The sequence below is a fragment of the Megalobrama amblycephala genome, linkage group LG2 (assembly GCF_018812025.1).
Source record: "Megalobrama amblycephala isolate DHTTF-2021 linkage group LG2, ASM1881202v1, whole genome shotgun sequence".
Taxonomy (NCBI): Eukaryota; Metazoa; Chordata; class Actinopteri; order Cypriniformes; family Xenocyprididae; genus Megalobrama; species Megalobrama amblycephala.
In genome coordinates, this window is record NC_063045.1 from 1,223,964 (window position 1) to 1,251,389 (window position 27,426).

Here is a 27,426-nt window from a genome sequence, read left to right on the forward strand (position 1 = left end):
CAAAATAACATGTGTTCATGTTTCGCGTGTAAAAAAACATAATTTACTTATCTGTATACCGCTGTTTCCACTGTCATAAAAACGGGCTGATGACTTCCTTGTTCTATGAAGTCCCTCCTTCAGAAATACGTAACGAGTTCTGATTGTGCCAGCGGTTCCTGTGTTGTGATTCGACAGCAGTTTAGCGCTCCTTGCCCGGAAAGGTCACGCCTCTTACCATAACGTGGAGATGCACGCGCTCAGTGTTATTGTAAACATGTCTTTAATTTTACCCTATCAATTTGAGCCGGAATCAGACCCGGTGATTGGACTGCGGGATGAAAATAACAGCGTTTCGACGACATGGCGACAAACACACTCTACAAACGCAACTCTTGTGTATTCCTGTGGGCGGAGGTTAGTCAAAAAACTGTTTTAGTGACGTCATTAAAGAAGGAAGTAGAGGGATGTAGTCCAAACTGGCCGTTCGATGTAGGCGACTTCTGTTAAATAAAATATCTCGCTTGGCATTGAACTTTGAGCTTTAAAATTTTACAGATTTTATTTATACTCTAACAACAACATTACACACTAACTAAAGTTTGAAACATGGGATCACGAAGAACGGGACCTTTAAGCAGTATCAGAATGCTGTTAGGGAGGCACATGTCTGATTTAATTGCACAAAATTCTCAGAGGCCAAAAGTTCTTTTTAGCACAATTAATGCTCCTCTAAATCCCTTTCTAGTGTTCCATCTGAGGTTTCTTCTGACCTGTGTGAACAGTTTTTAACACATTTTATTCATAAAAATTGAGGGTATCCGCTCTAATATTCCATCTCAGAGTTCTTCATCTCTAGAAATGCCCCCTTGTGAAAGTGCTCTTTCGCTTTTTCAACCAGTGTCGCTCTCACAGCTTTCTGATATTGTTTCTAGTATGAAATCTTCTGTTTGCCCTTCTGATGTTTTACCTTAACCTAATTCAACTGTCAGCCGACTGCAAATGGTCCAAAATGCAGCGGCCAGGCTTTTGACTGGCACTAAAAAGCATCAACACATTACTCCTGTGCTTGCCCAACTCCAAATCCCAGACTGATTTTAAGCGAATCTCTTGCTCCTCAACATATCTTCTTGTCCCGTACACCGACCAACCAATGTTCCTCGCTCACATTACAAAACTAAAGGTTATCGGGCTTTCTCGTGGCTGCTCCTCCACTCTGGAACAGTCTCCCTCTCAATATTAGATCTCCCCCTCTGTTTCTACTTTTAAAGGTGCCCTAGATCATTATCTTGGCATATATACGCCATGGAAATGACCAGTGAGTCAATATTTTTCCTCCTTCTTATATAAATCTCATTTGTTTAAAAGACCTCCGAAGAACAGGCGAATATAACACCGCTGTTACAGCGGGATCATTAATATGTACGCCCCCATGTTCAAGGCATTAGACAAGGGCAGCCAGTATTAACATCTGGATCTGTGCACAGCTGAATCATCAGACTAGGTAAGCAAGCAAGAACAATAGCGAAAATGGCAGATGGAGCGATAATAACTGACATGATCCATGATTACATGATATTTTTAGTGATACTTGTGAATTGTCTTTCTAAATGTTTCGTTAGCATGTTGCTAATGTACTGTTAAATGTGGTTAAAGTTACCATCGTTTCTTACTGTATTCACGGAGACAAGAGCCGTCGCTATTTTCATTATTAAACACTTGCACTCTGTATAATTCATAAACACAACTTCATTCTTTATAAATCTCTCCAACAGTGTAGCATTAGCCGTTAGCCACGGAGCACAGCCTCAAATTCATTCAGAATCAATGTAAACATCAAAATAAACACTGTACTTACGCGATTAGACATGTTGCATAACGAACACTTTGTAAAAATCCATTTTGAGGGTTATATTAGCTGTGTGAACTTTTGTTTATGCTGGTTAAGGCAAGCGCGAGCTCCGGGGGCGGAGAGCACGAGATTTAAAGGGCCACACACCCTGAATCGGCTCATTTATAATGATGCCCCAAAATAGGCAGTTAAAAAAATGAATTAAAAAAAATCTAGGGGGTATTTTGAGCTGAAACTTCACAGACACATTCAGGGGACACCTTAGACTTATATTACATCTTTTTTTTTTAAAAAAGTTCTAGGGCACCTTTAAATCCTCTTTAAAACTTATTTGTATTCTTTATGTTTTAATTGAGGGTATAAATGTTTTTTGATTGTCCTCAAGGTTTTGATCCACTGTGTTAATTCATTTTGTTTTGTGTGTGTTTTAATTTTGTTTTATTTTTTCTGTACAGCACTTTGGTTGCAACCTCTGTTGTTTTGAAATGTGCTTTGTAAATTAATAAACTAAACTAAACAACAAGATGTTCTAGTTCACCTGAAGAAGAGGATCTAGGACTTTTAAAAGACACTGAGATTTTTTTTTTTTAACTTGTTCTGTGTTGTTATTCTTCAACTTAAACGCTTTGTTTCAACTTTTTTTTATTGGCTTCACAAAATATTAAACTTGTTTCTCATCCTATCAAAAAAAATGTAACTTATTGTCTATTTTGTCCATATTTTTATTGTCTGCTGATTCTACTTGAATCAATAAATAAAATAATAATTTGTGTTATATCTAAAAGCGATTAAATATTTTGTTTTGCGTTTTGGGGCTTTCCATGTTTTAATTTTCTCGTTTTTTTTTTTTTTTTTAGTGCCAAATAAACAATATTTCATCCACACATGGCTTAATGAGATGACTGTCTGTCCACACCAGTAACTGTTTAACCTTTATTTTTATCTGATTCGGTGATCTGCTGTTGATCTCGTCTCGCGGCGATGACGTCATCACCACTCGCGCGTCAGTCAGCGTCGAGTCTTCTGAGGTGAGTTCAGCAGTTTCGCTTATTTACACAATTTTAAAACACACTTTACAGTTTGTTTACGCATCATTCAACGGGGTCATTTCTGAAGTGTTTTAATCGGGTACAGCGCTATGTGTGTGTCTGCTGACTAAATTTAACACTTTTAAAGGAGAAGGTTTTATGATTTGTCAATTGCAGCTAAAAAAACAGTGAGATGTTAGCGAAAAAACTTAAAAAGGCACAAATGAATAAAAATGCGCTTTTCACTGTTTGCATAGTGTATGATTGCAGAAAAAAAAATGTTTAGTGCCACAGACAGACGGGGTAAAACCAAACCAGCATGGTGAAAAAATTAGTATTACTTTAGATAAAATAATGTTTTGAATATGATTTAAGTTAATACTTAAAACAATCACTTCAGCAAAATGTGTACTATTTTCTGTTTGTTTAGATAAATAAAATAAAACAGAATCAAAACATTATTTTAAAAAGTAAAGATTCTGAACGCATTTAATGAGATTCCATAATAATTTAATATAGCTTTACAGAAGTAAGAATATCATTTTTTAAATATGATGGTTTCATTATAAATATGATGATTATCTCTAAGGTGACTTCGGTAAAGTGGGTTTTATATTCGCACATTCGGACATCCGTATTCAATAGCCTTGTTAATCACATTGGACATTCATGACATTCACAAGTTTAAATTGCCATTAAAACAATACTTGCCTATTTTGATCGACTGTGAAAAATGTTGTAAGTTGACAATCGTTGGTTGTCAATATCATGTCGCTGCTTAAAATTCGCAAACATTAATTTATTGCACATTTATTGGAAAGTCTGAATTTATCAGAAGTCTGAATGTGCGAATATAAAACCAACTTTACCAAAGTTCTAAGGTGGACACCCAACTTAATGTATGATATTTATTTATTTATTTATTATCTGAATCTAACCATGTCATGTCAACAAAAGGAAAAGTCTTCCAGCTGTTTATGATCAACAGCAGCTGTGCTTTTTACCCCAAATACCGTACTTTTACATATTCTCATGTTGTTGAAGAACTGTTGCTTTAATTACCTTGAACCAAACTGAGAAACATTAACAAGACCTTTGTCTCAAAATATAGCCAATAATTTTGTTTTCTCATTTGCTACATAAATCTACAACATTATAAAAATCACAACATATTAGATAGGACTGCACAATTAATCAAATTTCTAATCGCTATTACAAGTAACTATGCCTTTTTTGTGTTAAACTGACATGTCATTTGTTCAGAGACTGTAGTGCTCATAAATGTAATTAATATATTATTAAACTGTTTAAATGTTCTTCTGTGTTTCTCCCTCGTTCTTGGGAGTTTGTTGTCAAATAGGGTTATATTTTTAAAATGCATCAAGGTGCCCTTAAATCTGTTTTTTTTTTTCCTCCTTGGTCATATTTCTATATTCATATGTCTGTATAATGAGTGTGTTGCGGGTCTGTGTTTTATTGTTGTTTCCCATTCTCTACTCTCCCACTTTTCCACAGCTTTACATGCCCATTTCTTGAGACTTTTTCAACTCAGAGATGTGAAAGACCAGGCTAACACAGGAGGGGTTCAATGTACTTAAGTTATACTATATTTATTGGTGAATATAAATAATTAAAATGTGTGTGAATTAGTATAAACAATAACTCAGTAAGTGATTTCTTCTTGATTTTGTCAGATCTGCTCCTCCTCCTTCAGTGAAGCTCCTCCCACTGCAATTCACCAATAAATGCTGGAATATTCCCATCAGTCTACAAGTGAAGACGAGCATCAAACCATCAGGAAGAGCTGAAATCTGCAAAGACAGAGTTTATTGAAGGACAGTGAGAAGATGAGAGATCCAGAACACTGCAGAATGAAACACACTGAACAACAAAGAGGTTGGTGTTTATTCCTGATAAATAATTGGAAGAAAAATGTACCTCATTCATAGAAAAAGATTTATAAAATGTGTAGCTGTTGTTTACTTTAATGTTCACTTTTTAATCTTTTTCACTTCTCACACATTTCTCTGTTTTTTTATAATATATTAATAATGTAACTTTTTTAGTTTCAGACCTGATGGAAGAGAATGAGGAAGAGGTGGAGAAACGTAATTATGTCACAACTGCAGATAAAACTCACTCACAGGCTGGAAGTGTTTCTTTACTGAAAAAAAGAGACAAGAAATGTTTTACCTGCCATCTGTGTGGAAAGATTTTGAAATGCAAAAAGAATCTCAAGACACACATCATGATCCACACTGGAGAGAAACCGTTCATATGTGATCAATGCGGGATGACATTCACACATAGAGGAAACCTTGAGAAACACATAAACATTCACACTAGAGAGAAACTGCATAATTGTGATCAGTGTGGCAAAATATTTGTTAGGGTTTCAGGCCTGAAGGAACACCTGAAAGTTCATTCACAGGAAAAACCATATTCGTGTTCTTTGTGTGGAAAGAGATTTTCACAGTTGCATAATTTAAAACTTCATCAGAAAGTACATAATGGTGTTAGAGATCATAAGTGCTTTGAATGTGGGAAGTGTTTTATTACAGCTGTAGATTTGAAAAAACACTGGAGAATTCACACTGGAGAGAAACCTTACAAGTGTTCACACTGCGACAAGAGATTCAGTCATTCGGGATCCCTGAAAAAACACGAGAGGGTCCACACTGGAGAGAAACCGTATCACTGCACTGCATGTGGGAGGAGTTTCAGTCAATTATCTTCTCTACGCAGACATGCAAGAAGAAATCACATTAAGTAGTTTATCTTCAGATCCAGATCCATTTCAGGATGTTGAAGAAGCTGATTTATTATTAACTTGATCTTCATTGTTTAACACAACTAGTTATTCTTCCACTTATTGTGTAGAAAACACAGAAGTAAGACATACTGTCATGTAGATTTGCAACTGGCCTTCTTCACTTTTATTCTCTTGAGATGCTTTGCTGTCTTGTTGGTCAATAAAGAGAAAGATCTGTCTCATTGTTTCCACTCTTATTTACTTTCTTTTTGCCTCACCCATTCTTGATGCATTCTTCTTGCATCAAGTTTTTAAAAAAAACATAATTTTAGTCTCACTTTAATGCTATGAAATACACATATTTTCTCTCATGAGTCAGAAACGCAGAACAAATAGGAAAACACAATGCCAGGCCATTGTTCATGCGATTGTTCATGGGATGTCAAGGATACATCTATGCTGCCTTCAAAAATCGATCAGATGAAGGTATCTCAGGAAACAGGAAGCGAAGCTAACATTGGATTCGGACGTGCCTTGATGCCTTGAAACGTGTCCTCCGTAGGCAGCATTTTACAGTTTTCAGAGTCATTTCATGAGCAGTTTATCGTTTAAATTGAGAAAAATATTGTCACACACAGGAACTTCAAAATCACAGCAATCTTTCAAAATAAAAGTTTGGTTTAACTAGTTACAGAATATAGCCATACTACTATTGTATTACTATTATATGGTGTAATGTATGTCTTAATGCAATACTACTACAACTATTACTACTAATAATAATAATAATTAGATTTTTGATGGAGTAATCACAATTTTTCATCCATCCAATTTTAACAGTAATTTGAAAAAGAAAAAAGAACAATGAGTTTTATTGCACTGTGTTGAATCGAATCGAAAATGTATTGCATCATAATGGGGTGAATCGTATTGCATTGGTAGTTGCTTCATTTGTATCTTTAATGTATCGTAAATTAGGGCTGTCAATAATATATATATATTTTTTTTAAATCGTGAAACTAAGCAAACACCATTTATCTTGTTAAACATGTTAATTTGGTCATCATTTGCTATATCCAGCAAATTAAACCTTCAGATTGAAGATTGATTGATTTTCGCAAAACAGTATTTTCTGCAAGATATTTTCAAGGTAAATTTAGGTGTTTTTCCAAAAAAAAAGGACACTTGGAGACTCCAAAAGGACACCAAATAACATAAGTCCATATAATTAATAAATTTATGCACACCAAAGCACACGAAAACATTACAGAATTAAAAAAAAAAAAAATGTTTAGCTCCAACCCTGATAAAACACAGGAGCACATGATAAATACAGACAGGTGTGTTGAGCAGGGCTGGAGCTGAACTCTGCCATTCTTACTTTTGTAAGAGGTGCATTACCGCCACCTGCTGGTTAGAAAAAGTATGGGCCAAGATTCCTAATACCTCCTAAACACCTAATCAGTCATTTTCAGATATAGCATTAAAAAAAATCAATTAAAAAATTAATCTGCCAATTCATTTCCTTTTAGTCCTATATAAACTGGTATCCAACAGATAGACTGATGGGAATATTCCAGCATTTATTGGTGAATTGCAGTAGGGAGGAGCTTCACTGAAGGAGGAGGAGCAGATCTGAAAGAAATCACTGTTAGTTTTTATTTCACACATTTTAAGTATTTATGTTCACCTACCCATCTATCTATACTTCTAGTAAATTAACTTTTAAGAACATTAATTGCAAAGTGTAAATACCAATTCCCAAATTCTATACATTATTGAAATAAACGGCGTTATGACACTTACCTATATCACAATAGCTGATCGTGTCGATTGCGTAAGTCTGTTGACACCAATAAAATGAGCTTAATGTGGTAATTTACAGATCTGAATACATCAGCATAATGAATGAGGTGAAAACAGGATTTATTGACATGAAATAAAGAGGCTTTTCAGCTGTTCTGATAATAGTGATGATCCATAGACTATCAATACTCATTAAACAAGACATTCAGGATCAGCAGCAGATCTTCTCACTTTATTCTAAGTATTTGCTGCTAGAAACAGATTGAGTCAGAATATATGCTGAAATATGCAAATGACACTGATCCAAAAAATGAACCCATACGACTTCAGGGGGTTCATAAAGGCCTCTAAAAGTTATAAACCTTTCAGACAAGATTTAGCTACACATACTTAGTAAACATGCCATATTGGCTTTTCCCAAACTATGATCCTATACTGAGATGAGTAAAATCGACTGAACTATGTAATAAATACTGAAATAAAATGTCTTAGCAAAGTATTAAACTGCAGAATAACACGTATAGGCTCTATAATTATAACAAAAGTTACAGATAACAAATAACCTATACATATATATATATATATTTTTTTTTTTACATTGTTCCCTTTTTTACATTTGAGCCTCTGCCCGAGGAACTCTCTGCACGTCCCTGAATGTAATGTCCCTTCTTAAATAGATTTTAGAAAAGCCTTAAATAATAATTCTTTTAAATCATTCCAAAAAAATCTATAAAAGTCAGAAGTCAGCCCATCAGGACCGGGTGATTTTTTTTTTTTAAATTTATTAAAATAGCTAAATCTATTTCCTCTATTTGCAAATCTTTTTTAAAAAATTTGCTATTAATATGAGGGGAAAAAATGGTGTATTCTTTCAAAAAAACAAATTACAATCTGTTTGAGGGAAAAACTGGACGAATACAGGCGCGTTTTGTTAATCTACCGTTGATTTCGCCGTGATGACGTCATCGTTCGCGCGCTTCCCCTTCAGTCAGCTCTTCTGAGGTAAACAGCTCGCGCTAGGCTTACACGGTTTAATCAGCATTTTTACGGGGTCATTTCTGAATGGTTTTCATAGAGTTCGCCGTTATTTGTGTTTCTGCTAACTAATTTTTAGACTTGCCTAAGTTATTTTTAAAGGAGAAGGTTATTTGTCTGTTTCACGTCACATAAAAAGGTAAGATGTTAATGATTAACTAATTACTTTATAGTTATTAGGAAATCGAACTATATTTGGATTCATGTGGACAAATAATGGTTGAAATGTGTCATTAGTGTCTGTCTTTATAATAATAGTTATATAGATCACCTTTATAGACTTTGTTTATAGGCCTATTCTGACTCAAAAATCTGTTTCTAGCAGAAAATGTTTAATTAATTAATAAAGTGAGATGATCTGCTGCTGATCCTGAATGTCTTGTTTAATGAGTATTGATAGTCTATGGATCATCGCTATTATCAGAGCAGCTGAAAATCCTCTTTATTTCATCTCAGATCCTGTTTTCACCTCATTCATTATGCTCATGTCTTCAGATACATAAAGATTATTTTATTAGTGTCAGCAGACTTGCGCAATCGACGCGATCAGCTATTGTGACATCTACAAGATATAGGTCAGTATCATAAAAGCATTTATTTGATTAATCTTTGAATAAAACACTAAACTAAAACGTAACAAACAAAAGTTAAACTCAATTGATAGTTTTTGAACCTTGCAAATTTGTAAAATATTACCATGTTCTTTCATTTTTTATTCTTGCTTTGTTTATATTTGGTATCTTTTAATTGTGTGTGAATATTCCAAGTAAAGGTCTCTGCAGGACAGTAATAGGAGTTACCAGATAAGTGGGCGAGGCCATAAACAGAGGGGCGTTTTTGAGTGTGTTACCTGATTTGCCCACATCACAGTGTGGGTAGGGTTTAGGGGTGGTGTCGGGTGAAGGGGATCATTTTCATTGCATGATATATAAACACCCATCAGTTTGAAAATACCCACAAATACAGAAACGCCCACTTTTGTTCCACAGAGACCTCACATTTGAATATTCCCATCAGTCTACAAGTGAAGACAAGCATCAAACCATCAGGAAGAGCTGAAATCTGCAAAGACAGAGTTTATCAAAGGACAGTGAGAAGATGAGAGATCCAGAACACTGCAGAATGAGACACACTGAAGAACAAAGAGGTTGGTGTTTATTCATGATCCTTCATTCATGAGGCTGAAGAACAATAAGGATATAAAGCAGTTCATCAGATTTAGTGTTTGTAGCAGGAAAAAACTAAGCAGAATTTGTGAAATGCATAAATACACTTTACAGCCCTGATACTGATTTTTATTATTTTTTAGAAATAAATTTTAAACATACCAAAATTAAACAATTTTCAGAAAGACAGATTTAGCGCAAATTAAGCAAAACCTGTTTTATAGCTTCTGATAAACTTGTATTTCATAATATGAAGTTATTTCTGTGGTAACTTTGGTAACAGGGTTGACGAATGCAGTCTACACTACGGTGGGTTGATATTATGTTGCCATCATATTCTAAAAAGAGTTCAAATGATGTAATTTCCTGGGTGTCCCTATTTATGAAGTGTTATATTTTTAAAAACAAGGAAATGGAATGAAAGGAAGTTGTTGTAATTGTAGTTTTGTAGTTTAATTGTAGTTTTTTTCTGTAATTTTAGACCTGATGGAGGAGAAAGAGGAAAAACATCATGTCAAAGATGAAGAAAATACTCGCTCACAGACTGAAAGTTTTTCTTTACTGAAAAGAAGAGACAAGAAATGTTTCACCTGCCGTCAGTGTGGAAAGAGTCTCACATACAAAAAGAATCTCAAAGATCACATGAGGATCCATACTGGGGAGAAACCGTTTAAATGTGATCAGTGTGGAAAAAGCTTCAGACAAAAACCACACCTTAAGATTCACATGAACATTCACACCGGAGAGAAACCGTTCACATGTGATCAGTGTGGACAGAGTTTCAGACAAAAACAACACCTTAAGATTCACATGAACATCCACACTGGAGAGAAACCGTTCACATGTGATCAGTGTGGGAAGAGTTTCACACTAAAAGGAACCCTTAAGAAACACATGAACATCCACACTGGAGAGAAACTGCATGAATGTGATCAATGTGGTGAAACATTTTTGTGGGCTGCAGCCCTGAATAGACATCTGAAAGGTCATTCAGAGGAGAAACCATATTCGTGTTCTTTGTGTGGAAAGAGTTTTTCACATCTGCAGAATTTCAAAGAACATCAGAAAAGACATATTGGTATAAGACATCATATGTGCTTTGAGTGTGAGAAGACTTTTTTTACAGCTGATCATTTGAAACTGCATCAGAGGATCCACACTGGAGAGAAACCTTACAAGTGTTCACACTGCGACAAGAGATTCAGTCAGTTGGGAAACCTGAAAACGCACAAGAGGATCCACACTGGAGAGAAACCGCATCACTCCACTGCATGCGGGAAGAGTTTAATTCGTTCATGTTCTTTACGTAGGCATTCAAAAAAAAAATCACAGTAAGTAGTTTGATCGAATTTAGACTGATAGTCTGAAAGTAGCCTAAATGTTTTAATCTTCTGTATCAATTTGCTTCATGATATAAATTTTGTTCAATTATCTTATAATTAGACATGTGCCGATATTCGGTAATACGATATATCACGATAATGAGTATGCACGATATTGCTACCGTGGGCACCTCAAAATACAGTGAATAATTATTTATTACGAATTATTAGATTTTTATATTACATTTCACTTTACCCATCAACCATATAAAATGCACAACACTGCTGCACGCACAATGTAAACAAACCCAACATGCATGAGAAGCACATGGCGGAACGAGAAGGAGACGCACTGAATGAAAGTGCACGTTCACTCTCTGACGGCAGAGGGCACTGATGGAGCAGCAGAAATGCAGCGGTTACCCCGGAAACCCAGTAAACAAAGCAGCTGCAGCATTACAGTATTTAAAATACTTCAAACAGCCATTGAATATTGTTGTCTTCCTAATGTTGTTGATCACAGCACCAAATACTTCATACTTAAAGACTTAATAGGCTATTTATTTTCAAATTAAACATTTTTTATATTTTAATCTGGACTACAACATCATTGAAAATGTTCTGATTATTTGTTATTGTTCAGTAACACTCGATGATCTAAGGCTTCATTTCTTAACTTGTCAATTCATTATTACCAAACTGACAATGAAAAATACTTTTATTATAGCATTTATTAGCATTTGAAATAGCATTTATTAATCTTAGTTAATGTTTATTAACATTGCTAAAATCAAAAGTTGTAATTATTATTTAATAGACCTAAAACTAACAATGATTGATAATGAATGATAATTTGTTAACTATTATTAACAAAAAATAATACCTTCTGTAACAAATGTAGCTATTGCTCATTCTTAATCTTAGTTAATGTATTACCTAACACTAAATAAAGAGATCTTATATAGTGTTAACTGTTGTTCTTTATAATTCTTTTGCACTTTAATCTGTTTGAAACATTTTAATTTATTTATTATTGTACTGTTTTATTGTATTTAAATGTTCAGAGTTATTTTTGTTATAAGAAAAAGAGTTCTTAAACCTATGACAACACAATTTTTTGCAACTTATTTCAATATCGTGATAATACCGAATACCGTGATAAAAGCTTCAGCAATTATCGTAACATGAAAATTTGATACCATCACATGCCTTCTAATAATGCATATGTGTCATTTGTAGTTTATACTTTTAGGGAGAAAAGTAGAAGGCTTTTACAGGTTCAAACTGTTCGTATTCAGAGAGAATATTATTTTTAACTTGTTTTTCATTGTTGTTTTTATAGCGTATTTAGAAAAAGCAGATGTAAGATATACTATCATGTAGCTTTGCAACTGGTCTTCACTTTTATTCTCTTGAGATGCTTTGCTATATTGTTAGTCAATAAAGAGAGATCTGTCTCATTCGTTTCCACTTTTACATGTTTTTTGTATTAAAAAAACGAAACTGGTGCAGCATTCGTTCCATAAGTAGAATAGGCAAGGCGTAAGACATACAGTGTAAGCTTTTTGAAGAACACGGAAAGCGGAAGTACGTACAAGGCGATCATTTGTGTTTATAAAGCATATACAGTTGTATTTTTTCAATTTCATAGCAGTATTGGTATCTGATGCTGGCCTTTATTTATAAAATTATGCCATTATTTAAGCAATTGTCACTCATTTGAAAGTGAAAGTAAAATGCACACTGCTGCACCAGCATTTATAAACAATTTAAAAAAAAAAAAAAAAAGAGGTTGAGCCCCCCCCAGTTTTCATTCAGTCAGTCACGTTTGACATTATGTCTCACACTCACCTCCAAGTGGTACGAGCCAATGGGAATTGGCCAGTGAGATTTACTTGCTGGATCCCACCCACCCGGCACATCGACGCCCGTCATTGCATACGAGACCGCTTCAGCACTGGCTACACAGCCGAGTCCCAAGATGGGCATGGCACCACAGCACGCTCCGTGTGGTTATCACACCGAGTTGTCGTCGTACATTCAGCCCGTGGTCAGACCTTACTTGTACTACGGGCCGGCAGAGCTCCTCCTCTGGAGTCAGCAGCGGCTCAGATCGCTACGTGTCTCTGGATGGGACGTGGAGGACTTAAGTGGCCTACCGTCAGTGGTAGTTGATACTATCAGTTCGGCTAGAGCCCCCTTTACGTGGCGCGCTTATGCCTTGAAGTGGAGTCTGCACATCACAATGTGGTCGGTGGTAGATCACTAGGAAAGTACAACCTAATCATCAGAACACGTTCGCTTCCTTCAAGAGGGTCGGGGCGAGCCGTGTCCCCTCGGGGTGAGAGCTCACTCCACTCGGGGTGTTGCTTCCTACTGGGCGTTGGCACACGGCGCCTCTCTGGCAGACATTTCAGTCAGTGGGTGCTTCTCAATATCCCTCCTCGTTTCCTCACTTCTCTGTCCTGGAAACCGATCGAGCTCAGCGATCTTGAAAGACATCTCAATTCTCTAATTGCACCGTGAGGAGGCGAGGAACGAGAAGTGAGGAAGCTTCCCAAGGAGCTATAAGTGAAGATACACAGGTGTATCCTTTGCAGAAGACTTTCTCATCGAAAAACCTGACGCACATAAAAATTATGCTACCCATTCACATCTGTCACAATCATTTAAATGCACGCTTTACTTCTGCAGTTTAGATAAACTTTACATCTCAAATGTTTAAATGGGGCATCTTGCTTTATTAATATTTTTTAAAGAACCAAACTTGACATGAGGGCAGATTCCTCAAACGCAGCTGATGGTGCTTTGAAGTGATGCTCGAGTGATCAAGAACATTCCAGTTTACAAATAACGTTTCCTTTGATTCCTCCATCCTCATTTTCTTCCCTTGCGTCCTGAAGGGGTTGGAGCTAAGAAGTGAGGAAAGGAAACGAGGATGCACAAATAAGAATTGAGAAGCACCCAGAGTAAAATCTTCTGTAAAATGCTCTTTACATAGTTTATCATTTATGGGCTCATTTTTGAAAGACGCTATTTGTGTGTCCGCTAACAAAAAAAGGTATCATTCCCTCAACATAATGAAGTCATGGCCATGACATAAGGATGTTGTCACCTTGACAAAATGATCTTGTGGTCATAACATATGATCACATTCTCACAAGTTTATATGGCCACAACAAAACTAAGTGAACACTCCCGGTCATTGTCTCAATGTCTTGTTTAATGAGTATTGATAGTCTATGGATCATCACTATTATCAGAGCAGCTGAAAAGCCTCTTTATTTCATGTCAATAGATCCTGTTTTCACCTCATTCATTATGCTGATGTCTTCAGATCTGTAAATTGACGCATTAAGCTCATTTTATTGGTGTCAACAGACTTAAGCAAACGACACGATCAGCTATTGTGATTTAGACAAGATATAAGTAAGCCACTGTACTCACATGAACTGATTTAAATATGTTTTTAGTACATTAATGGATCTTGAGAGAGTGTCACTGCTCCCTATGCAGGCCTCACTGAGCCATCGGATTTCAACTAAAATATCTTCATTTGAAGATTAGCGAAGGTCTTACGGGTGTGGAACGGCATGAGCGTAAGTAATAAATGACAGAAATTTCATTTTTGGGTGAACTAACCCTTTAAAGTAAATAAGCCAAAGCACAATAAGAAATAGCTTTAACATTAAATAAACACACAGGACTTACAATGTTGGCTAGATATACTTTAAACAAATTAAATACAAAACTAAATAAATAGAATGCCTCAAAAAATATCAGATTTCACATTCACAATAGCTTGCTTAAAAGGATATGGCAAAACAGAAAATAAATAATACTAATAAATAAATATAACGTAGCCTACTTAACAAACAAATTAATTTGATCACTGGGCCTTGTATTACTTACTCCATATTACTATGAAGGAAAAGTATATTTCTGACTGACTGCGGTCCCAGACTTGTGCGTCTTTCTTCCATGATAAAACACGCGAATTTTGAGAATTGTTTCCAAGTGTCTGACTTGTCTTGCTTTGCTTTTATCAAGTAAACAGCCGATTTAATTTTCTTCTCAACTTCATGTGTTGACTCCGTTTCTCTATGCACACCAATTCCCACCATTCCCCGCGGGTCTCCCGCAAAATTTTCTGACCGCTCACTCAAAGGTAAAATCGCCCGCTCCTGCGAGATTTGCGTCAAGTCCCGCGGGAGCCCGAGCCCAAACCCAACGCACTGCAATTCCCACTGCAATTCATCAATAAATGCTGGAATATTCCCATTTACAAGTGAAGACGAGCATCAAACCATCAGGAAGAGCTGAAATCTGCAAAGACAGAGTTTATTGAAGGACAGTGAGAAGATGAGAGATCCAGAACACTGCAGAATGAAACACACTGAAGAACAAAGAGGTTGGTGTTTATTCCTGATTCTTCATTCATGAGGCTGAAGAACAATAAGGTTATAAAGCAAATTTAGTGTTTGTAGCAGGAAAAAACTAAGAATTTGTGACGTGTAAATACACTTTAAAACCCTGACACTGATTTTGCTTGTTTTTTTTTTTAGCAATAAACATTAAACATACCAAAATTAAACAATTTTTAGAATGACAGATTAAAGGGATAGTTCACCCAAAAATGAAAATTTGATGTTTATCTGCTTACCCCCAGAGCATCCAAGATGTAGGTGACTTTGTTTCTTCAGTAGAACACAAATGATGATTTTTAATTCCAACTGTTGCCGTCTGTCAGTCAAATAATGCATTCGATTGGTAACACCATCTATAAGAGTCAAGTAAACAAGCACAGACAAATCCAAATTAAACCCTACGGCTCGTGACGACACATTGATGTCCTAAAGCCGGGTGCACACTGTGCGATTTATAATAGTCCTTTACGATGGTTGCTTGTCAGACTGTACGAACGTCACACTGTGTCAATGTCAATGTCAGCTTTATTTGTATAGCACTATTCAAACAACACATGTGCTTTACGTCATCTAGGTATAAAAAGAAATAAATACAATTTTAATAATAGCAATACACACATTAACAGTAATAATAAAAAATATTTCACCAAGAGGGATATGCCATGGAAAACAAAAATGTCTTAAGTTGTATTTTAAAAATCAGCATCCCTGACGTACATGGGTAAGCTATTCCGAAGTCTAGGTGCTACTCCCACAAATGCACGATCCCCTTTCCGGCTTAACTGTGGGATCTCAGCTGTCATTTATGTCAGACTGTACGACAGTCAAGACGCATTAAAAACGGACGCGCGCATGAAAACTTGTCCGGAGTTTTACATCAACCCATACACGTTCGGTGACACTGAGCTGCATTACACATGGGACTGAAATGGTGGCTAACAAAGACATCTCTAGCATTCATTTTGATCACGGTTTGTCTTGAAAAACGAAGACAATTTGACGTTCGTCGTAGGAGAAGTCACACTGCAGGATTGTGCGCCAAATCTTCTGACACTGACAGAATTTTGTCGGAGGTAAAATTTGATCATAACAGTCACTAACCGGCTGTCTGTGAACATGTCAAACTAGCGATCAAAGACTACAGATTTTAGGCTAGAATTATAGGAATCTTTTAGGATTTGTCTCAGACGACAAAATCGTGGCCAAAATCGCACAGTGTGAACCAGCCTTTAGACACGAAACGATCGGTTTGTGCGAGAAACCGAAAATTATTTTTTACCTCTAATACACAACTATGTCCAACTGCCCTGCGCATCCGGTTAGTGAGGTCTGATCACACTCTGACAACAGAAGTGATGTCTCGCACTCATTGAAGCAAAGCGCGAGAGATTACTGCCGTTGTCAGAGCGCGATCAGACCTCACTAAACGAGTGCTGAACGCAGTTGGACATGGTGTTTTAGAGGTAAAAAATGATATAAATACTGTTCGGTTTCTCACACAAACCGATCGTTTCATGTCTTAGGACATCAATGTGTCGTCACGAGCCACGGGGTTTAATTTGTATTTGTCTGTGCATGTTTTTTTGACTCTTAATGATAGAGTTCCCATTGATATGGATTATACGGCTGACAGACGGCAACAGTTGGAATTAAAAATCATCATTTGTGTTCTACTGAAGAAACAAAGTCACCTACATCTTGGATGCACTGGGGGTAAGCAGATAAACATCAAATTTTCATTTTTGGGTGAACTATCCCTTTAAGCAAATCCTGTTTTATAGTATCTGATAAACTTGTATTTCATAATATGAACTTATTTCTGTTGTAACTTTGGTAACAGTGTTGATGAATGCAGTCTACTCTACACTATAATGATATAATGATATAATGAACCCTATGTATGACGTGTTATATTTTTAAAAATGAGGAAATGGAATGAATGAAAGGAAATTGTTGTAACTGTATCACTATTTTGTAGTTGTTGTTTTTTATGTTAATATCATCTTAGGTAATTGTGGAGTTTCTTCTGTAATTTCAGACCTGATGGAGGAGAAACACCATCATGTCGAAGCTGGAGAAAAAACTCACTCACAGACTGAAAGTGTTTCTTTACTGAAAAGAAGAGGCAAGAAATGTGTCACCTGCCATCAGTGTGGAAAGAGTTTCACATGCAAAAAGAGTCTCAAGATTCACATGAACATCCACACTGGAGAGAAACCGTTCACATGTGATCAGTGTGGGAAGAGTTTCACACTAAAAGACACCCTTAAGTTACACATGAACATACACACTAGAAAGAAACTGCATGAATGTGATCAATGTGGCAAAACATTTTTGTGGGCTTCAGGCCTGAAGATCCACCTGACAGTTCATTCACAGGAGAAACCACATTCATGTTCTTTGTGTGGAAAGAGTTTTTCACGTCTGCAGACTTTAAAAGTTCATCAGAAAATACATACTGGTGTACGAAATCATATGTGCTTTGACTGTGGGAAGACATTTATTTCAGCTGATTGTCTGAAACTGCACCAGAGGATTCACACGGGAGAGAAACCTTACATGTGTTCACACTGCAACAAGAGATTCAGTCAGTCAGGTGAATTGAAATCACACGAGAGGATTCACACTGGAGAGAAACCTTACAAGTGTTCACACTGCGACAAGAGATTCAGACTGTCAGGAAATCTGAAAATACATGAGAGGATCCACACCGGAGAGAAACCTTACATGTGTTCACACTGCGACAAGAGATTCAGACGGTCAGAACATCTGAAAACACACGAGATGATCCACACTGGAGAGAAACCGTATCACTGCACTGCATGTGGGAAGAGTTTCACTGATTCATCTAATCTACGCAAGCACACAAAAAACAACCTCAGCAAGTAGTTCATCCTCAGATGCAGCACTTTCAGTTCTGATGCCGCATCCTCACTAAATGTGATTTAAATAAAATTTCTTCAATATGAGGGTACATTTACAAGACAACAATACTAGGCATATTATGTTATCAAATTTTCGTGTTGAAAGAAGTTTCAAAAAAGTTTTGTCATACTATAACAGGTTTAATACCTTTTTTCTCATAACAGAAAGAACTGAACATTTAAATACAATAAAGCAATACACAAACAGACTGAAACAGATTGCCAGAAATGCGATTTGAACATGGATTCAAACCACATGAATCTAGCTTAAAACGGATTTGTAAAATCGCATTTCATGTAATTGTTTTGCCTTTCACGCTTGCTCAATCTGATCAAATCACTGAAATGATTTTATTTTTGTGCATCAGAAATGCACAAAAATAAAATTTGTACTTACAGTAAACTTAAAACTGAACTTAGCCTAAATGTTTTGTTCTTGTATATCAATTTGCTTCATGATATAAATTATCATTATGCTTTATTATGAGTTTAATTTGTTCAGTTATCTTATAATGCACGTTTCATTTGTAGTTTATTTACACTTTTATAGAAAAAATTATAGAAAAAATCTGTTTTTACAGGTTCAAACTGTTCTTGTTCAGAAAGCTGAAGAAGAGGCTGATTTATTAAAATGAAAATGAAATATATAAGTATAAAAATGAAATTTCTGTCATTAGTTACTCACCCTCATGTTGTACCCAAACCCGTAACACAAATTAAGATATTTTGATGAAATGTGAGGGTTTTTGAAGCACACATATGCAGCAACATCATTGCACCTTTTGAGGTCCAGTAAAACACAGTTAAAGTAGACAAATTGACTACAGTGTTTCAACCTTAATGTTATGAAGCAATTTCATTTTTGGGTGAACTAACCCTTTAATTTCATCTTCATTGTAGTTTTGTCATGAGCCAGGTTTGAGTGTGTCTGCTCATCTTTGATTCTTTCCAGCTGGTCCTCGTTGCCGCTTGCGTTCGCGCTTTCGCGCGCACCTGCTCTTTGTCTGTGTTGATTGTGCTGCCTACTTCTCCCTGTTCTTGTCTGTGTCGGGTAATTGTTTCCCCTGTTAGTGTGGCATGCTTCTGCAGTGTCTCTCTGCTCTAATATTGCTTTTTATGTGTGTTATCAGTTTTGAGTCCCAGTTCCAATCCCAGTCACAGATTTTGAACCTGCACTCGTGATCCATCTGTTTGAGACTTCAGTCGTCAGGCCTGGTCCTTTCCATCCGCCAGTCTGCAGCGTGCAGTATTTCTACGCCTGGCAGTCTGCTTATGTTCTATTTTCTGTTGGGAACTCTGAATAAATATTGTTAATCTGCTCCTTTGCTTCTGGGTCTTCTGCAGCCTCATAACAGAATTACCTGACCAAACATGGACCCGGCGAAGGAGGGACCTATCCGCTCCGCAGTGGAGATGCAGGGTGTTATGCTCGGCAGGCATGAGGAGGAGCTCTTCGCGGCAAGACATGCGGTGGAGAACCTCGCCAGCCAGGTTACGAATTTAACCCATCGCCTTCAATTCCTCCGCCATGAGCTGTCTGACTCTCCACCTCCCAGCACAACCACCGAACCGAGAGTCAATAACCCACCACGATATTCGGGTGAGCCCACTGAATGTAAAGCCTTCCTGACTCAATGTGAAGTTGTCTTTTCTCTCCAGCCCACCACTTATGCGGCTGACCGCGCTAGGATTGCGTTTGTGATATCTTTGCTGACAGGAAGAGTGCGGGATTGGGCCACGGCGGTCTGGGAGGCAGAGGCTGAATGCTGCCAGTCTTTCACTTTGTTCAAAGAGGAAATGATAAAGGTGTTTGACCGGTCCGTAAGCGGACGTGAGGCTTCTCGTCAGCTTGCTGTGCTGTGTCTGTCTCAGATTTCTCCATCAAGTTTCGCACCCTCTCTGCGACATGTGAGTGGAATGAACCAGCCCTGATGGCACGGTTCCTGGAGGGTTTGTGTCCTGAAATTAAAGATGAAATTTATGCGCGTGAAGTCCCCGCTGTGCTCGACCAGCTGGTGGAATTAGCAATCCGACTGGAGAAGCAAGCAGATCTTCGGCGTAGTGCCCACGGTGCTCAGCGGGTACCATCTCCTCCTCAACCTGTGCCAGCGGCTGTGTCATTTGAAGCTGCCCAATTCCCTGAGCCCATGCAGACTTCAGGCATTTGCATCTTTGTCAGCGTCGCATACTCCATCATCTTTGTATGTACTGTGGACATTCAACGCATCTGGTCGCTGTCTGCCCGCTAAAAGAGAATGCTTGCCAGTAGAGCGGGAATTACGGTCGAGCGTTGCTTCACATTCCTCTCCTGCTAAGACAATTACGACTCTTCCCGTCATTCTCCGATGGGCAGGAACTGTTGCTTCGTGTCAAGCCTTCATTGATTCTGGGTCTGAGGGAAATTTTATGGACAAGCAATGGGCTCGGGAGAGACATTCCTTTACGTAAACTAGAAGACCCAACCCCTATGTTCGCGCTAGACGGCAGTGAGCTGCCTGGCATTCACTATGTCACCGTACCGGTGAGTCTCACCATCTCTGGCAATCATCAAGAGACTATTTCTTTTTCTGTTTGTCATTCTACTGTTGCCCCTATTGTTTTGGGTCATCCCTGGCTCATTCAACACAATCCTCAGATTAACTGGGTCCAGGGAACAATTCAGTCCTGGAATTTGTCCTGTCATGTTCAATGTCTTGTATCTGCTGTGTCTGCTGTCTCTTCTGTCTCTGTGTTGCAGGAGGAACCTGGTGATTTGTCTGGAGTGCCGGAGGAGTATCATGATTTGCGGGCGGAGCGCGAGGCTCTTGAAAAGTATTTTCCGAGAGATTTTCTTTGTTAAGAAGAAGGATGGGTCCTTACGTCCTTGTATAGATTATCGAGGGCTTAATGACATAACAGTGAAGAACCGTTATCCCTTGCCTCTTATGTCGTCGGCCTTTGAGATTTTGCAGGGGGCCCAAATTTTCACTCGATCTCTGCAACGCTTACCATTTAGTGCGTATTAAGGAGGGCGACGAATGGAAGACTGCATTCAGTACTCCGCTCGGACACTTTGAATATCGGGTCCTTCCGTTCGGCCTAGTCAACGCACCGGCTGTTTTTCAGGCATTTGTAAATGATGTCTTGAGGGACATGCTAAATATTTTCGTTTTCGTTTACCTCAATGACATTTTGATCTTCTCGCCCTCTCTCCAGGTGCACGTTTAGCATGTTCGCCGCATCTTACAGCGTCTTTTGGAGAACAAGCTCTTCGTTAAAGCTGAGAAATGCGTCTTCCACGCTCAGTCTGTTTCATTTCTTGGCTCTGTGGTGTCTGCTGATGGTATCAGCATGGATCCTGCCAAGGTGCGTGCGATGATAAAATGGCCCGTTCCTGATTCACGAACGACACTCCAACGTTTTTTGGGGTTTGCTAACTTTTATCGCCGGTTTATTTCAAATTTCAGTCTAATTGCCGTGCCCCTTACCACTCTCACCTCTTCTAAGAGGCGTTTCGTCTTGACTGAAGCCGCTCAACGCACGTTTGATAAACTGAAAGAACTGTTTACTACAGCTCCTATCCTCGTAACTCCTGCCCCCCGGGAGACAATTCATAGTTGAAGTTGATGCCTCTGACGTTGTGGTAGGTGCGGTTCTTTCTCAGTGTTCCCCTGTCTACGAAAAGACGCTTACTTTTCTCGCCGCCTCTCACCAGCCGAACGTAACTACGATATTGGCAATCGCGAGCTTCTTGCTATCCGTCTAGCATTGGGTGAGTGGCGCCACTGGCTTGAGGGTTCCTCTGTTCCGTTCGTTGTATGGACAGATCATAGGAACCTCAAGTACATTTGGACTACCAAGCGTCTTAATGCTCGTCAAGCTCGTTGGGCTCTTTTTTTTGGCCGCTTTGACTTCACCATTTCGTATTGGCCAGGTTCAAAAAACATTAAGCCTGACGCTCTCTCTCGTCAGTTTGATACCACGGAGAGCGCATCCTCCACAGAACCGATCTTGCCAGAGGGTTGTGTGGTGGGGGGCGTGACTTGGGGTATTGAGAGACAGGTCAAGGCAGCATTAACCGATCTTGATATTCCTCATCAGCGTCCTCCAGGTCAGTTGTTTGTTCGTCAGTCCATACGTCCCGCGGTTCTCCGCTGGGGACATTCGTCTAAATTGGTCATTCATCCGGGGGTTAGAGGTACTCTCGCGGCTCTCAGTGTTTTTGGTGGCCTTCAATGGCTTGTGATGTGCATCGATTTGTGATGTTTGTGCTCAGACTAAGTCTAGCAATTCACCTCCCGCGGGGTTTCTTAGACCCCTACCAATTCCATCTCGTCCTTGGTCTCATGTCGCCATGGACTTCGTGACTGGTCTTCCGGCTTCTGCAAATAACACGGTAATTCTTACTGTTGTTGACCATTTTTCAAAGGCCGCTCACTTTGTTCCATTATGTAAGCTCCCCTCTGCTAAGGAGACCGCCCAAATTGACATTAAGAACGTTTTTCGTCTACACGGTCTTCCTTCTGACATCGTCTCAGACAGGGGTCCTCAATTTGCTTCTCAGTTCTGGAGGGAATTCTGCCGGCAGATTGGCGCTTCTGCCAGTTTGTCGTCAGGTTTCCATCCTCAGACTAATGGGCAGGCCGAACGTACGAATCAGATATTAGGTCGCATGCTCCGTACTTTGGCCTTTCGCAATCCCGCGTCATGGAGCGAGCAGTTGCCATGGGTCGAGTACACCCATAATTCTCTTCCCACCTCAGCCATTGGCTTATCACCATTTCAGTCATCTCTTGGCTATCAGCCGCCTTTGTTTCCCTCCCAGGAGACCGAGGCTTCTGTCCCTTCGGTCCAAGCGTTTATCCGCCGTTGCCAACGCACCTGGAGGACAGTGAGATCCGCCTTATGTCGCAATAGAGAGCGCACTCGTCGTACTGCCAATTGCCATCGCGTCAAGGCTCCCAGATATGTTTGCGGTCAAAAGGTGTGGTTATCCACTTGGAATCTGATCAGTTTTAAATATTGTATGTTAGCTGTTGCTTTGTTGTATTGTGTCTCGATTTGTTTTATGACTATCATTTTACTGTACGGTGTCCTTGAGTGTTTTGAAAGGCGCCTTTAAAAAAAAAGTATTATTATTATTATTATTATTATTATTGATGACTTCCTTCGCTCTTGCCAGTCCTCTTCCTTGGGAGCGCCAGGGGGCGCTCCTCGGGGGAGGGGTACTGTCATGAGCCAGGTTTGAGTGTGTCTGCTCATCTTTGATTCTTTCCAGCTGGTCCTCGTTGCCGCTTGCGTTCGCGCTCTCGCGCGCACCTGCTCTTTGTCTGTGTTGATTGTGCTGCCTACTTCTCCCTGTTCTCTGTTCTTGTCTGTGTCAGGTAATTGTTTCCCCTGTTAGTGTGGCATGCTTCTGCAGTGTCTCTCTGCTTTAATATTGCTTCTGTGTGTGTTATCAGTTTTGAGTCCCAGTTCCAATCCCAGTCACAGATTCTGAACCTGCACTCGTGATCTATCTGTTTGAGACTTCAGTCGTCAGGCCTGGTCCTTTCCATCCGCCAGTCTGAGTGTGCTCCATCTCCTGCCTGAGACGCTCCGGATCGATCACCGAGCCAGTATTACTCTGGTCATCCTTCAGGGAACGAACTGTGACTACTACTCCTGATTTCCAGCTGCAGCGTGCAGTATTTCTACGCCTGGCAGTCTGCTTATGTTCTATTTTCTGTTGGGAACTCTGAATAAATATTGTTAATCTGCTCCTTTGCCTCTGGGTCTTCTGTAGCCTCATAACAAGTTTAATCTAGTTATTGTGTTTTACTTATGTTTGTGCATTTTAGAAAATGCGTAAGATATACTGTCATGTAGCTTTGGAACTGGTCTTCTTCACTTTTATTCTCTTGAGATGCTTTGCTATCTTGTTGGTCAATAAAGAGAGTTCTGTGTAATTTGTTTCCACTTCTACGTGCATTTTGTTTTTGATTCACCCAAGTACTAAACTGTTATTTGCTGATTCAACATTCATAATTTAGTTACATAAAAGCCATGAAAAACGCTTATTTTGTATACGTTTTATATATGTTTTGCCGTTGTTAACAGTATTTGGCGCGTTTTTGATAATCTACCTTTGTTTTCGCCTCACGGTGATGACGTCATCACTAGCGCGCTCCCTTCAGTCAGCGTCGAGTCTTCTGAGGTAAACAATTCACGCTATTTCGCCTAATTGTAAAATACTCTATACATGGTTTAAATATCATTTACGGGGTAATTTCTGAAACGTTTTTATAGAGTTCGGCGCTATTTGTGTGTCTGCTAACTAAAACACTTAAAGAAGAAGCTTTTATGAAATATCTGTTCCTCTTCACATACAAAACCGGTTAGTTTTAACGAATTTTATTGTCATGAATATAGTTATAATGAAATCCAACTATATTTAAATTCAAATGAACAAATCAAAACGATTCATAAAGATGAGTGTCATCATATCTGTCTTTATATTACTGTTATTTTTCATGTTTCATTTTAGAAATAATATTTCAGCATGTTTAAGCTTTCAGCATATATTCTGACTCAAACGATCTGTTTCTAAGCAGCAAACACTTAGAATAAAGTGAGGTGATCTGCTGCTGATCCGGAATGTCTTGTTTAATGAGTATTGATAGTCTATGGATCATTACTATTATTAGAGCAGCTGAAATCTGTTTTCACTTCATTCATTATGATGATGTATTCAGATCTGATTTTAATTCTTGCATTGTTTGTTTATGTTTGGTATCTTTTAAATGTTGTGCTCTTTAATTTTTCAATGCTTTGCCAATATGTTAATGAGAGGTAAGATAAAATGTAGGAATACAATATGTGGATGAAATTCTTAGAAATAAAAAGAGATATAAAATTTGTGAATTAGTATAAAACACTGTGCAATTAATTTTATTGCAAAGGTATTTTACTAGATATAAATACTTAAACGTGCCCTAGAACCCTTTTTCACAAGATTTAATATAAGTCTAAAGGCCTGTACACATCGGGACGAATATCGCAGCGTTTTTCGAGATGTTTTTTGTGTTCATACCCAAGCGTTTTTCACTAGCGATGTGCCGAGTGAACGTGCAAAAAACATATTATGATATTAATAAAGTTAAAGAAGATAAAAATGCAGATATTATACGGCATATATATGACATATGAGAGATGGTGGTCAGAAACGGTAGTGCAAATAAACATATTTATGAAATGGACATTCTCAACTATACTTCTTGAATGTAAAAGAAAAAACAAACAAACAGTAAAAATACAGAAATAATACACATCTATTGGTGTGGCCAAGAAGTGGCACCTAGCACCCATTTGCGTGTGTCTCAATCAGCTCCCTAGTTCACTAGTCAGGGCACTGATCAGGGAGTCGACCACATTCATTTACACGGTACTGATACACAAGCTAGGGAGCTGTTTTAGACACAGGGATAGTTTGTAGGGGTCTTCCTCGTCTACTCACTTCCTCTTCATTGTCTTGGTATCAATGTGTGCTCGGCAAGACCGTTTTGTGCTTGAGTGCCACCAAATTTACCGTAACTTCAGCATCTCCAGGCACGTGAACAAAAGCGCCAATCTTATTGGTCTGCCAGTTTTTAACACGGCGGGTCAAACAAAAAAAACGAACCCGAGGCGTTTTTAAAAAAATTACGCTTTTACGCCTGCCGTTTTTCGTGCCGGTGTGCACACTCACATTGGCGCCCTTTGTTTAGTCACGAGGCATTAAACGGCGGCGATAATCACGAGCGATATTCGTCCCGGTGTGTACAGGCCTTAAGGTGTCCCCAGAATGTGTCTAAAGTTTCCGCTCAAAATACCCCATAGATTTTTTATTATTCAATTTTTTAACTGCCTATTTTGGGGCGTAATTAAAATGTGCCAATTCAGCGCGCATCCCCTTTACATGCTCGCGCTCCCCGCCCCCAAGCTCGCAACTCTATAATACATTGCATAAACAAAATTTAAATATAACCCTAATATAATATAACCCTAATATAACCCTCAAAATTAATCTTTACAAAGTAGTATTTATTTGGATGTTTACATTTGATTCTGAATGAGTTTGATAGTGCTCCATGGCTAACGGGCTAAAACTAACATTACACACTGTTGGAGAGATTTATAAAGAATGAAATTGTGTTTATGCATTATACAGACTGCAAGTGTTTAATAATGAAAATAACAACATGGCTTTGGTCTCCGTGAATACACTAAGAAACAATGGTAACTTTAACCACATTTAACAGTACATTAGCAACATGCTAATGAAACATTTAGAAAGACAATTCACAAATATCACTAAAAATATCATGATATCATGGATCATGTCAGTTATTATTGCTCCATCTGCCATTTTTCGCTGTTGTTCTTGCTTGCTTACCTAGTCTGATGATTCAGCTGTGCACAGATCCAGACGTTCTGCCCTTGTGTAATGCCTTGAACATGGGCTGGCATATGCAAATATTGGGGTCATACATATTAATGATCCCGACTGTTACGTAACAGTCTGTTATGTTGAGATTCGCCTGTTCTTCGGAGGTCTTTTGCACAAATCAAATTTACATAAGAAGGAGGAAACAATGGTGTTTGAGACTCACTGTATGTCATTTCCATGTACAGAACTCTTAATTATTTAACTATGCTGAGATAAATAAAATTTTCAATTCTAGGGCACCTTTAAAATGTGTAAAATAAAAACAAACAAACTCAGTGATTTCTTTTTGCTTTTTTTTCAGATCTGCTCCAGTGAAGCTCCTCCCACTGCAATTCAGTAATAAATGCTGGAATATTCCCATCAGCCTACAAGTGAAGACACACATCAAACCATCAGGAAGAGCTGAAATCTGCAAAGACAGAGTTTATTGAAGGACAGTGAGAAGATGAGAGATCCAGAACACTGCAGAATGAAACACACTGAAGAACAAAGAGGTTGGTGTTTATTCCTGATCCTTCATTCATGAGGCTGAAGAACATTAAGAAAATAAAGAAGTTCATCATTTAGTGTTTATAGCAGGAAAAAACTAAGCAGAATTTGTGACGTGTAAACACACTTTAAACCCTGACACTGCTTGATTTTTAGCAATAAACATTAAACATACCAAAATTGAAAAAAAAAAAAATCAG

At 38.2% G+C, this 27,426-nt stretch overlaps 3 protein-coding genes across 19 annotated transcripts in view; all 3 read left to right on the top strand.

Annotated features, from left to right (window-relative positions):
- Window positions 1-27,426, top strand: part of LOC125263100 (zinc finger protein OZF-like) — a 252,439-nt gene that overhangs the window by 73,095 nt on the left and 151,918 nt on the right. The gene's annotated exons all lie outside the window — the stretch shown is intronic.
- Window positions 2,637-27,426, top strand: part of LOC125263109 (gastrula zinc finger protein XlCGF7.1-like) — a 37,361-nt gene continuing 12,571 nt past the window's right edge. For 4 of the 17 annotated variants that reach the window (XR_007183684.1, XR_007183685.1, XR_007183686.1 and 1 more), the window contains exons 1-2: window positions 24,407-24,466; window positions 27,039-27,231. Coding sequence is in view for 13 of the 17 variants with exons in the window: in XM_048181993.1 (XP_048037950.1) it covers window positions 27,183-27,231 (49 nt within the window). In the remaining 4 variants the exon portion in view is untranslated. The other 13 variants (XR_007183687.1, XM_048181999.1, XM_048182004.1 and 10 more) reach the window with 13 other exon arrangements.
- Window positions 14,729-24,222, top strand: LOC125263112 (zinc finger protein 239-like). The gene is made up of 2 exons (XM_048182010.1): window positions 14,729-15,351; window positions 17,406-24,222. Exons 1-2 carry the CDS (start codon window positions 15,303-15,305, stop codon window positions 18,254-18,256), a joined length of 900 nt encoding a protein of 299 aa, XP_048037967.1. The 5' UTR covers window positions 14,729-15,302; the 3' UTR covers window positions 18,257-24,222.

Coding starts and splice junctions, on each gene's coding strand:
- LOC125263112 (XM_048182010.1), top strand. CDS start 15,303: ATGAGAGATCCAGAACACTGCAGAATGAAACACACTGAAGAACAAAGA. Junction 15,352..17,405: donor ACACACTGAAGAACAAAGAG/GTTGGTGTTTAT, acceptor CTGTAATTTCAG/ACCTGATGGAGGAGAAACAC.